A 13,888-nucleotide genomic window follows, 5' to 3' on the forward strand; every position below is an offset into this window, starting at 1 on the left:
GTGGGATCATCGCCCCCCATCCCGCAGGTGAGCGGGGAGGGGGAGCTCGGGCCAGGTCTCCTGGGGGGTGCCTGGGTTGGGTTTTTTGGGGAGATGTTTGGAGAAGGAAGAACTGCGAAGCTGAGCGGAAAAGGCCCCTTGGGGGGACTCCTTGGAGCCCCGGCAGCCCAGAGCAGGGGAGAAGGGGAGAAGGGAGCCTGGGAGCCCAAACAGCCCCGGCACCCCTGGATGGGGAGAGCCAAGAGGGGGGAGCTTTTGGGATTGCTGGGACTCCCGGCAGCCTGGGGAGGGCGGGCAGCGAGGAGAAGGGGGACTCCCAATCCAAGTGTGATCCCAGCAGCTGGGACAGGGGGGAGCCCCGAACAGCAAAGGGGAGGGAGCAGGGACGGGGAACTCCTGGGAGGCTTTTTCAGGGCTGTATCTCGGTGTTTGGGAGGTTTTTATGGAGCCCAGGTGGCCAGGGACTTGTAGAGATGGGCTGGGACAGAGGGAGCTTCAATCTCAATGTGCTCATCCCTTGTTTTCCCCAAACCAGGATTTCCCATTCCCAGCCCCTGGGAGGCTGTGAGGAAGAGGAAGAGCCTCTCCTTGTCCTTCCTCCCCCAGAGCAGGAGCTGAGGATGGAGAGCAGGGAGGACAAATCCCCGCGGCAGAACCTGGTGGAAGAGGCTGTTTTGAGCAGCTCCAGGGCGCAGGAACCCGACGGGGAGGAAAAGCCCCGGAGATCCCGCACGAGGAGGGGCTGCAAACGCAGATCGCGGGGATCTGAGGGGGAAAGACCCACCCTGGGCCGGGGAGGCGGCCGGAGATGGAGCCAGAGCTCGGAGCTGGGGGTCCCTGAGCAGCTCCATGATGGGGAGAAGCCCCACAAGTGCTCAGAGTGTGGGAAGAGCTTCAGGTGGAGCTCCAACCTGATTGTGCACCAGAGGATCCACACTGGGGAGAAACCCTACAAGTGTGGGGAGTGTAGGAAGGGCTTCAGGTGGAGCTCTGACCTGATCAGGCACCAGAGGATCCACACTGGAGAGAGGCCCTACGAGTGTTCCAAGTGTGGGAAAAGGTTTCAGACCAGCTCCTGTCTCCTCCGGCACTATCGGGTTCACATGGAGGAGAGGCCCTTCTGCTGCCCCGACTGCGGGAAGGGATTCAGGATGAACTCCCACCTCACCATGCACCGGCGCATCCACACTGGGGAGAGGCCCTACGAGTGTGGGGAGTGTGGGAAGAGCTTCAGCCACAGCTCCAGCTTGATCATGCACCAGAGGACCCACACTGGGGAGAGGCCCTACGAGTGTTCCAAGTGTGGGAAGAGGTTTCATACCAGCTCCCATCTCCTCCGGCACTATCAGAGTCACACAGAGGAGAGACCCTTCCACTGCCCCGACTGTGGGAAGGGATTCAGGCAGAACTCCCACCTCCTCAGGCACCGGCGCATCCACACTGGGGAGAGGCCCTACGAGTGTCTCCGGTGTGGGAAGAGATTCTCACAGAGCTCTAACTTGACCCAACACCAACGGAGGCACCGGTAAGGGAAGCCCTGCGAGTGCCCCGAGTGCGAGAAGAGCTAAACTCCATCCCCCACTGGAGGACCCACATTGGGCACAGCCCTGGTGACCCACTTCCCTGTGATCCATGTTGGGAACACACCTGGCTGCTTCTCCTTTAGTGTTGACCTTTATTTTTTTCTCTTCTCAATCTCTCTGCACTCCAAAAGCCAAGAGGGATCAATCTTTCACCTCAAAACCACTCACATCCCACTGAAAACAACTGAATTTTAACCACAGAGGCTCAATCCCTCTCCAAATTGTTTGTTCCCTGTCGCCCTGATTCTTGAGTTTTCTTAAGCCTTCTGAATTTACATTCTATTGGGAAACTTTCCCACACAGTTTCTGTAAATAATGTATTGTTTTGCATTCCTCCATGGGGGTGGAGAGACTTGATGTACTAGTGCTTTGTCCAATGTCTTCGGAGAGGTGGCCCGTTCACTCTCCAATCCACTGTCACCTTTGGAGAAGTATAAAAGTTGGAGTCAGAAAATAAACGCTCTCTTTTTCGCCTTGCAAGGTAGCAATTGGCTCGCGTTTGCTTTCTCGTGTCCTATAGCGACATCTGGTGACCGCCGAAGTGTATTGCAGCTTAGGCTGGGACCTGTTGGTGAGATTTTTCTGTTTGTTTAGAGCGTTGCCTGTTGCTGGTTTTTTTTGGTAATGGAGAGCTTTGAGGGCATTAGGGAGGAGTCTGTGGCTTTGGACGGTTCGGAAGGCAGATGCTTGGGCTGCTGCTGCGCAGCCGGTCTGGGCAGCACCGCAGGGCTGGCAGCAGCCCCGGGGTGCTGCTCAGGCGAGCACCAAACGGGGGAAGAAAGCACAGAAAGGAAAATTTCCGTCGTATGTTTGTGGCCGGTGTGGAAGGCCAGGCCATCCTGCAGAGGTTTGCAAGGCGACGGTTCATGTTAATGGCCAAGCACTCCCGGGCCCGGGAAACGGGAAGCGGAGCGCGAAGGGGGGGCGCGCTCAGACACAAGTTCCTCTCCAGACCCCAGAGCCCATGGAGGTCTGCTCGGCCAGCTTGTCGCCAGCACCTGCAGGTCAGCAGGTGTGGATGTCTGCACAGCAGCAACAGTCGTGTTAGACTCTTGCAAGGTGCACAAGGTTCCCCTGGACGCCTTTGGTCCCTTGGGTGAAGGCATGAGCGCCTTCCTCATGGGGAGGTCTAGTGCCACCCTTCAGGGCGTCATTGTGCACCTGGGTCTCATTGATGCAGACTTCACAGGGCAGATTTGTGCAATGGTTTCCACACCCACACCCCCTGTTACGATCCCAAAAGGGACACGGCTTGCTCAACTTGTGCCTTTTAAGTCTTCTGTTCGCAGGACGACTGACCGGTTGCGAGGTGATGGCGGTTTTGGATCCACTGGGCCGCCTCAAGTTCACTGGACTGCTGTCCTGACCAAAGACCGTCCCGAGATGCTGTGTACCCTCTCCATCCCTGATGCAACACCGTCAGAGATCCGCCTGCGCGGGCTCCTTGACAGCGGCGCTGATGTCACGGTTCTCTCCCTTGCCGCCTGGCCTCCGGACTGGCCCCTGGATCCAGCGGAGACGTCTGTTGCGGGCCTGGGGGGAACAGCACGGTGTTATGTGAGCCAACGGCCTGTGCTGGTCACAAACCCAGAGGGACAGACGGCCTGGATTAGGCCTTATGTTACTTCTTCTCCTGCTAACCTCTGGGGGAGGGATGTTCTATCTGCGTGGGGGGTGCGCATTGGGACGGGTTTTTGATGGGGGCCACTGCAGCGAAGGGCGCAGAGTGTCCTACGCCTCCTATACGGTGGCTGGTGGATACACCTGTTTGGGAAAACCAGTGGCCCCTCCCTCAAGATAAACTGATCGCCCTTCGGAAATTGGTGCAGGAGCAGCTGGACCAGGGTCGTCTGGAGCCTTCTAACAGTCCCTGGAACACCCCTGTTTTCTGCATCAAAAAGAAGTCTGGGAAATGGAGGTTGTTACAGGACCTCCGGAAGGTCAATGCTGTCATGGAAGGCATGGGAACATTGCAGGCGGGCATGCCATCGCCTACCATGCTTCCTGCAGGCTGGCCGATCTTCATCGTGGATTTGAAGGATTGTTTCTTTACAATTCCTTTGCATCCCGATGACAGACCGAAATTTGCCTTCACGGTGCCAGCAATTGACAATGATGAGCCTGCACAGCGATATCAATGGAAAGTTCTGCCACAGGGGATGCGCAATTCCCCGGTCATATGCCAATGGTATGTGGCCTGTGCCTTGTCTGGAGTTCGCAAGCAGTTTCCTGATGCACGTCTGTATCATTATATGGACGACATCTTGGTGGCTGCGTCCACTCAGGATGAGCTGCTGAGGATTCAGCCTCGGTTGCTCGATGCTTTGCATGCTCATGGGCTGCAGGTGGCTCCAGAAAAGGTTCAACAGCAACCTCCTTGGAAGTATTTGGGGGTCAAAATTCTGGAACGGACAATCCAACACCAGGAGGTGCAATTTGCACACTCGGTGAAGACACTGAATGATGTTCAAAAACTGATGGGTGTCATCACCTGGTTACGTCCATACTTGGGACTAACCGATGCACAACTGTCTCCTGTGTATGATCTGTTGAAAGGAGACTCTGATTTAAAATCACCTCGCACATTGACCCCTGAGGCACGTCAGGTGCTGGAGGAGGTTCAGCAGGCTGTTTCTGCCCGTCAGGTTTATCGCATTGATCTTTCCGTTGATGTCGCTGTGTTCGTTACCACTCCAGATTCGCATCCCACAGGTATCATTGGTCAATGGAGTGACAAATGGTCCGATCCCTTGCACATCTTGGAATGGGTTTTCCTGCCCCATCAGCCGCAGAAGACGGCAACGACATTGGCTGAGTTGATTGCTCGGTTGATAATGAAATGCCGGCAACGGTGTTTGCAATTGATGGGTGCGGAACCTGCAAAGATCATACTCCCGATATCCCGGGAGGACTTTGACTGGAGCTTTGCACACTGTGTGTCCCTGCAATGTGCTCTAGAAAATTTTTCAGGGCAGATCACTTATCATTTGCCCAGCCACAAGCTACTGCAGGTGGCAAAATTTATGCAGATCTCTTTGCGGCCCAAAAATAGTCAGGAACCTGTGCAAGGACCCACCGTCTTTACTGACGGTTCGGGGAAAACAGGAAAGGCCATTGTTACTTGGAAGGACGGATCTGAGTGGAAGGTTCTGAAAGGTCATCAGGATGGGTCGGCCCAAGTGGTTGAGTTGAGGGCCGCTGTTATGGCATTTGAGAGATTTTCCCAGGAACCTTTCAATTTGGTCACGGATTCTGCCTATGTGGCTGATATCGCACAGCGGTTGGGTCACTCAGTTTTGAAGGAGGTCAGTAACCCTGCCTTGTTTCATTTACTGAGGACCTTGTGGTGTGCTATTCAGGCCCGGGTTCATCCGTTTTACGTTCTGCATGTGAGAAGTCACACCAATTTACCAGGGTTTGTAGCAGAAGGTAACGCGAGGGCTGACAAGTTGGCTAATCCGGCGTGGGTAGCACCCCAGCCTGATACACTCGCACAGGCCAAGGCATCACATGGGTTTTTCCATCAGAATGCACATACTCTGCAGAAGCAGTTTCAGCTAACGCCAACAGAGGCTCGTAGCATTGTTGAGTCCTGTGACGACTGCCATGCACTTGCTCCGCCTTTACCAGTAGGGGTAAACCCTAGAGGCCTTAGGGCCTTGGAGCTTTGTCAGACTGATGTCACCCAGATTGCCGAGTTTGGCCGGCTCAAGTATGTGCATGTCACGGTGGACACGTTCTCCTCTGCGATGTGGGCTTCCGCTCACACTGGAGAAAAGGCTCGTGATGTCATTGCCCACTGGAGGCAGGCCTTTGCCGTTCTGGGCATACCTTCTGCTGTGAAAACCGACAATGGTCCTGCTTATGCATCGCAGCAGGTGCGGCAGTTCCTGCAGTTGTGGGGTGTGTCACACAAGTTTGGTATCCCCCATTCTCCAACCGGCCAAGCTATTGTAGAACGCGCTCATGGTACTCTGAAGCGGGTTCTTCAAAAACAAAAACGGGGAATGCAGGGTGAGACCCCGCACAGTCGGTTGGAGAAAGCATTGTACACCATCAATCATCTTACAGTGCAGCAGAATTCAAATAACCCTGTCATTTTAAATCATCATCTCTCATTGCAGGCTGCAGACGAGGCACATCAGCCTCGAGCAAAAGTTCGAGTGCGGAATTTAGTCACTAAACAATGGGAAGGTCCCTATGACCTTATCGCTTCGGGGCGCGGGTATGCTTGTGTATCCACAGATACTGGGGTACACTGGGTACCTTCAAGGTGTGTTCGTCCTGATCTGCAACCGCAGAGACAGAATCTGACAAACGGGCAACATAGAAGCCGTGACCAAACTGAAAGTCATCAAATGGATGGATCATCGAGTGATGACTCAGTTGAAGATGACGGTGGGTGATCACTCTGATGATTCCTCCACGAACAGACACTGAACCTTATTCATTTTTTCTTTTCTTTTAAACTAAAAAGGGTGAGATGTCGCCCTGATTCTTGAGTTTTCTTAAGCCTTCTGAATTTACATTCTATTGGGAAACTTTCCCACACAGTTTCTGTAAATAATGTATTGTTTTGCATTCCTCCATGGGGGTGGAGAGACTTGATGTACTAGTGCTTTGTCCAATGTCTTCGGAGAGGTGGCCCGTTCACTCTCCAATCCACTGTCACCTTTGGAGAAGTATAAAAGTTGGAGTCAGAAAATAAACGCTCTCTTTTTTGCCTTGCAAGGTAGCAATTGGCTCGCGTTTGCTTTCTCGTGTCCTATAGCGACAGTTCCCACCTCAAAAAAAACCAATCCCACACCAAACTCACTCGAATCCACAGCTGCCAGGGTGAGATGGGTTTGGGAGGAGATTGGGAGAAGTGGGATCCCAATTTGGAGCAGTGGGATGGGGATTGTGTGGGGCTGGGTGGCTGGGATGTATTTGATAGCAAATAAAACTTTCAGACTTAGTGATTTCTTTGCCGTTCATCTCCAGTCCGTGGCAGTTCTGTTTTTCAGGGCACCACCTTCTCAGCTGATTGTGTTTGTGTCCTCCTTTCCCTCCCACCTCTCTTTACCTGCTCTGTTTCTCTCTCCGTGTCTCCCTTGACCCAGGGACCTCCAAAGACCCTCCCCCAATTTAATTGCCCCAGGGAGCACCAAAGATCCTCCCCTGTTTTAATTGACCCCTCCCCTAATTTAATTGCCCACTCTGCCCCCAACGACCCACCCCTGATTTTTTATTTTTTTTATTTCCCAATTATTATTTTATTTCTTAGTTCAGGAGCTGAAGTTATGGAGGCCAGCAGTGAAATGTCTCTGTAGGATTTTGCTCCACTTGGCTTTCAGCCCCTTCTCAAGAGCTTTGCCTTCAAGGGCAAAGGGAATGTCTTTTCCTGGCTGGGAGCTGAAATTCCAGACCCCTGGAATGTGTGCAGGGCCATATAGACTGGGATCAACCAGAGATTGGGATCAAATATGCACTGAGATCCTGTGGTCTAGGATCAACTAAGGACTGGGATCAATTTGGGACTGGGGCCCTACAGACTGGAATGAACTGAACTGGGATCAAATACGGACAAGGATCAAATATGGACTGGGATCCTATGGACTGGTATCAACAAGGGACTCGGATAAAATAGGGACTGGGATCCTACAGACTGGGATCAAATTGAGACTGAGATCATATGGACTTGGATCAACTAGAGACCTGGATCAATACGGACTGTGTTCAAATAGAGACTGGGATCAGATGTGGATTGGGATCCTATGGACTGGGATCAAATATAGACTGGAATAAAATTGGGACTGGGATCATATGGCCTGGGATCATATGTGTTGGGGAAGATCAAATAGGAAAGCCTTATAAATATGACTGCCTGGCAAAAGGTTTAGAAAATATAGAGACTGAGATGGTAACAAGTTGTGACATACCAAACCGTAGTTACTGCACAAGTAGAACACAGTCGTACAGCCAGGATGAAGACAATCCACCCTTCTGGTTGAACAATGCCCTTACCTACAGGTAGGTCCAAGGGTCAAATGGACTGTTGGATCTCACCCCAATGTATGGTTCATCCCACACCTGTAACCCTCCCCTGAAGCATCAGGAGTCTGTGACCCCATTGGCCTGAGTCTTGCTCCAGCCCACCTTGAAGCCCCTGACAAGGAGTCCCTGAGGAGCCAGACGCTCTCTTGGAACTTCCCTTCTCTTGGAACTGCCCCTCTCCTGGAACATCCTCTTGGGATCCTCTCTTATCTCCCTCTACCCCTTGCCTCTCCCTTCCCCCACGCCCTCGGCCTGCCACGGGTCAGGTCTGGTGACTCCAAGCAGGGCCTTTCACCCTCTCTAATAAACCAGATACTCTAAGGGCAGCCTCCAGAGATCTCTCGTCTCCATCCACCCAAACCGTCCTGGAGTCCAGCGTCCTCAGAATATGGACTGGAATCAACTAGGGACTGGGATCAAATACGGACTGGGATAAAATATAGTCTGGGATAAAATAGGGACTGGGATCAAGTATGGAATGGGTTCAAATAGGGACGGGGATCAACTAGAGATTGGGATCAAATATGGAACTGGGATCCTATGGACTGGGACAAACTGGACTGGGATTATATGGAATTGAGATCCTATGGAACAGCATAAACTTTCTAACATGACACATATAATATTCATTGTAACATTTGCGAAAGGCCAATCATAAATATGCATTTGTCACAATCTCTCCTCTTATTCTTTATAAATCATTCGGCTTGAGCAATATTTCTTATCCTCTTGCATTCTTTGGACTCTGTTGGTAATCAAATAAAACATGGGATTAAACAAAGAAGAAATATCAAAACACTTGTAACACATGAAAGGAAGAATCCTAATTTCTTCCACCATCCCATTCTCAATACATTACCCCACCTGTTAGTTATTAACATTATTTTCCCTTTGGTTGTTTTTGGACTGATACCAGGGTCATAATTTTTTTCTGATATCCTTTGTTTTTTCCAGGATGACACCCTCATTGCCATCTATTTTCAACAATCTGTACACCCCATTCTTTAGCCAATAAATAGCGTAAAGCCAACCTATTTTAATCCACTGCAGTTATAGTTTGGCTTTGCTGACTCAATATTAATTCCAGTGCCTGAGCAGCTTTGTTTGTTATCTCCTCTATAACTGCTTGGAGTCCTATAATACGATGCAGTATATAATTTGGGGTTAATACAGAGCTAGACTGCTGTGCTTGTTTTACCTTTTTGTTTACTAATTGGCTTTTTTACCGAATCTTGGACTATATGTCTAAGATCAAATGTAAAACAAATCCATCTCTCTCCTTTTGGACATTCCATGCCCCAAGTATTACTACTTTTTCCTAAGTTCCTTGTAATCCAATATTTTCCCCATTTTGCCTGCAGGTACTCAGTTTGGGTGGGTCTGTGGCTGTTGACATGGGTGTGTGTAACAAAAAGGAACTTTGGTTCCTTTCCGTGTAATACTTTCTGTAGCATTTGGGACACGATCTTGCTGGTATCTCAGAAGGGAAAAGACAACAAATGAGAGACAGAAACAGGAATGACAGAGGTCTGGCATGGCTTATACCCCCACCTCCCCTGCCTGTGGGGTTGCTTCCCACAGCAGGTACGTGTGATCTTCTCGGTGGTGAGTACAGTGCTCAGTCCAGGCTTGCCCTCTGTTTCCCTTGTCACTCCTTTTTACTCATTTTTTTAGGCAAGTCCTTTTTGACACTCCTTAACTGTGGTTTCCCACTGTTCCTCAGGTATCTCTCACTTAACAGGCACTAATAATTCCCATCCACAAAACAAAGTTATTACTTCAGTTTTTGAGTTCTTTCTGTATAGGGGATTGATTCAGTACTCAATACTTCTTGCAACGAGAACATAGATTTTGTGAACTACAATGCCAATTATTCCCATAATTTAAACATTCATTTATAGTCCAGCTGGCATGTCCAATATGAGGATGAATCACATAAAATATACAGTATAGTACTGATGGCAATTTCCCTTCTTCCCTGTACAAGCCACAGGCTGAGGCCAGACTGTAAGAACTCTTTGACTGAAACACTCCCGATCCTCCTGTTTGAAGTGGCAGTGTTCCTCTGCCAAGGAGGTGTCAGAGGTGTCTCAGGGTTTATTCAGGCCGGGCTTAGAACAAGTGATGCAAGCTTTGCCTTATTTCTCAGTGAGGTGTTATTCTTTGTACCTGCCTTGGATCATTTGGGTCTTCCCAAACCATTACCACCCAGTCCTGGTTGGAAGTCAATTTGGTATCACCCGGTTTAGATGTGATAGTCCATTCCTCAAGTTTCTTCACAAGTCCTTTGGTTTTGCTGGCATGAATTCACCCTCTTTCCATGGTTTGGATTGCTGCTTTAATGGTACGTGGAAAGGATTTCTTAATAACACAGTGTTAAAAGAAAAACAATACTGCATTAACTTTTACCATTAGTTTTCTTTAAAACTTTCCGGGTTTAACTAAAAGCTTTTTCTACATCTGCCTCTTCTTCTTGTATCCAGCTGTGTTAAGCTGCAGAGGCCAATTCTTCTTCCTGTGAGCTATAATTCGTTAAATAAAAAAGACCAGGCCAAATTTACACGAGATATATCACATCTCTTGCCTTTTACTTTTTGGGTAACATTTAACTGTTATAGTCTTACAGACTCATTCTTCAGAACAAAAGCCTCCTCTTCTTAACAACAAAAATCAGAAAGAAAAGTCTTGTTTTAGAAAATAAACCACTCTGTGAGAGTCAGCTCTCTCTGCTTTGATCTTATCTCTATTGGCATCCTGCTCTCCCTCCCATTCACTGCCTTGGGTTTAACTCTGTCCTTCCCCACTTCCCCCCCTCCTTGTTGTCACTCTGCCTAGCAGGAATGGGGGAGAACTTACAGATAGCTGTGGCTGAGGGGACCTTGGGGGTGTATTTCGCTCTCCCCTTCGCTCTCTTTCTCTCTCTCTCTCCCTTTCTCTCTCTTTCTCTTTCTTTTTCTCTCTTCATATTTCAGCAGCCACATTCCAATGTCAGTCCACTTTCTAACATTAATCCTACATCCTGGAGAGGTGAGTCTGCCAATCACCTCTCCCCCCTTTTTCAACTTCCTTACAAAGTAAATTACTTTTGTTATGGGTGTTCTGCAGGCCTGTAGTTCACGGCACCCTCCACCAAGGCTACCAGCCACTCACAGCTGACAGTGCAAAAATAAAGACTTGGTTTGCTATCACAATTTTTCCATTCACAAGCTTGAAAAGGTTGCAGGAACAAAGTAAACAACAACTTACTTCCAAAGTGACCCTGCCTGCACCAAAACAAATTTAAGGCAATGCTAGTTAGTGCAATGCAATTTGCAAGGAAGCCAAGGTTTGATTTGGGAAGGCCATCTGAGGACACAGAGCATAAGTTTTTTTATTTTTCACTAACTCTCACATACAACAAGAAGATACTTTTTACTTTCAAACAGTCTACATTACTTATCTACACCCTGAGTGCTGTTGGAATGTTAATCCCTCAAACCAGCAGGTTTGAATCCTGGATGCTCTTGGGCACTCTTATCCCTCAATCCGGCACTCCACGGGGGTTTCTCTTCTTCCTAAGATCCAGTCCCAGTTTCTCTGGGAGGGATTCTCTCTTTTTTATCACTTGCTTGGTCTCTTTACTGGCCGTTTTTCACATGAAGAAGACGAAAAGCAGAATGAGAGACTACAGCAATCACTTGGCAAGTCTGGGATACCCAGCAGCTTCTGTCACACACATTCATTCCCCCCTTATCCGCCCCATCCCAATAAATACTCACCTATCCTTTGTCCTTGGGTCTTGGTTCTTCGTGTACACTTTAGTCTTGGGGCTAATTACTGTGGTTTTAGGGAATGCTTTCCATTTCTTTGTTTTATTGTCTCCTTTTGCCCATAGATCATAACCTGTGTCTGGTCACACACCAGGGGAACAGAGCGAGGCTGCCTAAATAGGGCAGGACCCGTCTTCCTCACCCTGACTCTCCCAGGGCCCCGGCAGAGAGGTGTTAAAAACCATCCTTTGCTACCATAATTGTGAAAAACGCCAATCACTTGGCTGTTAAATTTTTAATAATAATAACATGGTTATTAAAATAGTAATACAATTAGAGTAATAAAAATTTAGAGTTATGACAATTACAAGACAATAAAAAGCAAAGAATTAAGGATGTCCAGATGCTCTGGGGCACTTAAGCCACAACAAGTATACCTTGTGAACAAAGGAATCACCCCTAAAACTACACTATTGCATATTCATATATCCTTCATGGTTATGCATACATTCTATTTAAAACAAGAAACTCTGTCTGTTATATGCCACCTATTTCCCTTAATCCCCATGGCGTCTTCGAGTCTGAGCAAGGCCTGAAGAAATTAGATTCTTCTGACAAGAAAACCATAAATTCCTCTTCTTTGGAAGATTTGGGTGTTCTGTGATGGTTATGTCAAAGCGAGTATGTCATTCCTTAAAAGAAAACCCAGATACATAGTTGCTATTTTAACTACTAAAGCTTCAATTTAACTACACAACTACATTTACAGTACTATTAAAATGTTAATACAGCACTACTATTCAAACTAACATAGGTGCATTTTTCACCTTGGGCGTCTGGTGGAGTATCCCCGGAAAGTGCCCATCTCTGCAGGGAGCCATGTGTTTTCAAATGTAAATTAGGTCTTTCTTTCTCTGTCATCTGTGGTTTCCAGTCTTTCCCGGCTGGGTCTTCAGGTCTTTTAAAACTTTAAGAATCTTTTTCTACTAGCACAACTGACTTCATGTATATTTTACATAATCACGAATTATTCCATAATTTATATTACAATGGGGCTGCACAGATCCCCCTGCAGGTCCGTGGGGATGCAGAGATCCCCCTGCACCTCCATGGGGATGCAGAGATCCCCCTGCAGGTCCGTGGGGATGCAGAGATCCCCCTGCAGGTCCGTGGGGATGCAGAGATCCCCCTGCGGGTCCGTGGGGATGCAGAGATCCCCCTGCAGGTCCATGGGGATGCAGAGATCCCCCTGCAGCCCCTGGAGGAGCCAGGCTGGAGCTCGGGGATGCCTGAGAGGAGGCTGTGACCCCGTGGGCAGAGGGGCCCCGCTGGAGCAGCCTGGCCTGGCAGGACCGAGCCCGTGGCACAGTGACCCACGCTGCAGCACTTGGAGGGGGCTGTGCCCCAGGGGATGGACTCGGCTCGGAGAAGTTCCTGGAGAAGTCTCGGCTGGGAGAGAGCGCAGGGTGCAGCAGGGAACGACTCCTGTCCCTGAGCAGAGGGAGAAGCCGCGGGGGATGAGCTGAGCATGGCCCCATTCCCTGTCTCCTGCCCTGCCGGGGGAGGAGGTGCAGCTGGGAGCAGGGAGGCGTGGGGAAAGCTGCATTTAAGGCTCTGCACTGACTTCTCCTCATCCTGCTCTGAGTCTTTGGAGTTTTCTGCCAGAAATCTCTCCCCTCCCCCGCTCGCCCACAGGGCTTTGGGCAGGTTTCCCTTTTCGGGGGAAATGAAAGCGAAGCAGCGATGCACTAATGAGGGGCAGGAGAAGGGAGGCTCCCGGGCTTCCCGCAGAGGCGGAGGCACGGAAGGCGCAGGGCCGGGAAAGCCGTGGCGGGAGGTGCGGAGAAGTTTGTTTGTGTGGGCAGCTCAATCCCGCCTCGGGCCCGGGCCCGTCCCGGGGCTGTTGCTCATCTCCGGCTTTGCCCTCACGCAGCGCGGGGGGCCCTGAGAGCGCGGGGCGAGTCTGGGCCGTGCGCAGAGCCCGCCCCCAGCTCGCTGCCATTGGCCGCTGGTGCCGTCAGTCGCGGTTGCGGCGCGCTGATTGGTGGGAGCGGGGCGCAGCACGGCCCCGGCGGCGGGCTGAGGGCGGCCGTGGGCGGGCAGCGGCGCCATTGGCGCCGGGAGCGTCTGTGCGGGCCCGGGAGCGGCGGCAGCGGCCGGAGCGCGGTGAGGCGGCGTCGGCGGAGCTCGGAGGCGGCCCCGGCGCAGGTGGGAGCCGCGCTGGGTTCTGCGGGGGCTCGGGGCTGGCTGCGGGCGGAGGGGGCGGCAGGGGGCTGCGGCGGGTCGGTGGTGCCGTGTCCGGCCCGTGCTGGCCCCGGGCTGAGGGCGCGGCGGGAGCGGCTGCCCGCGGTCTCCTTCCCGCCGGGGCCTGGGCAGGAGCCGCTGCCGGAGCAGCGCTGGCTCGGCCCGGCTGCTGTGGGTAGGACAGAGGGGGCTGCCCCGCGGCCGGGAGCGTGCGGGGAAATTCCCGTCGCCGGAGGTTTCTGTGGCCGGAGGAGAGCGAGGAGTCCTGTAAAAGTG

At 50.9% G+C, this 13,888-nt stretch overlaps 2 protein-coding genes across 2 annotated transcripts in view; one reads left to right on the top strand and one right to left on the bottom strand.

The window, feature by feature from the left end:
• The window catches only part of LOC140680876 (uncharacterized), a 570,776-nt gene that overhangs the window by 364,588 nt on the left and 192,300 nt on the right, over positions 1-13,888 (top strand). The window contains exon 12 of the mRNA XM_072919761.1: positions 846-1,525. Coding sequence (XP_072775862.1) covers positions 846-1,525 — 680 coding nt within the window. The remainder of the gene's footprint in view (positions 1-845; positions 1,526-13,888) is intronic.
• LOC140680884 (uncharacterized) overlaps positions 1-13,888 on the bottom strand; it is a 421,560-nt gene that overhangs the window by 88,163 nt on the left and 319,509 nt on the right. The gene's annotated exons all lie outside the window — the stretch shown is intronic.

Source organism: Taeniopygia guttata, chromosome 30 (genome assembly GCF_048771995.1).
Source record: "Taeniopygia guttata chromosome 30, bTaeGut7.mat, whole genome shotgun sequence".
NCBI lineage: Eukaryota > Metazoa > Chordata > Aves > Passeriformes > Estrildidae > Taeniopygia > Taeniopygia guttata.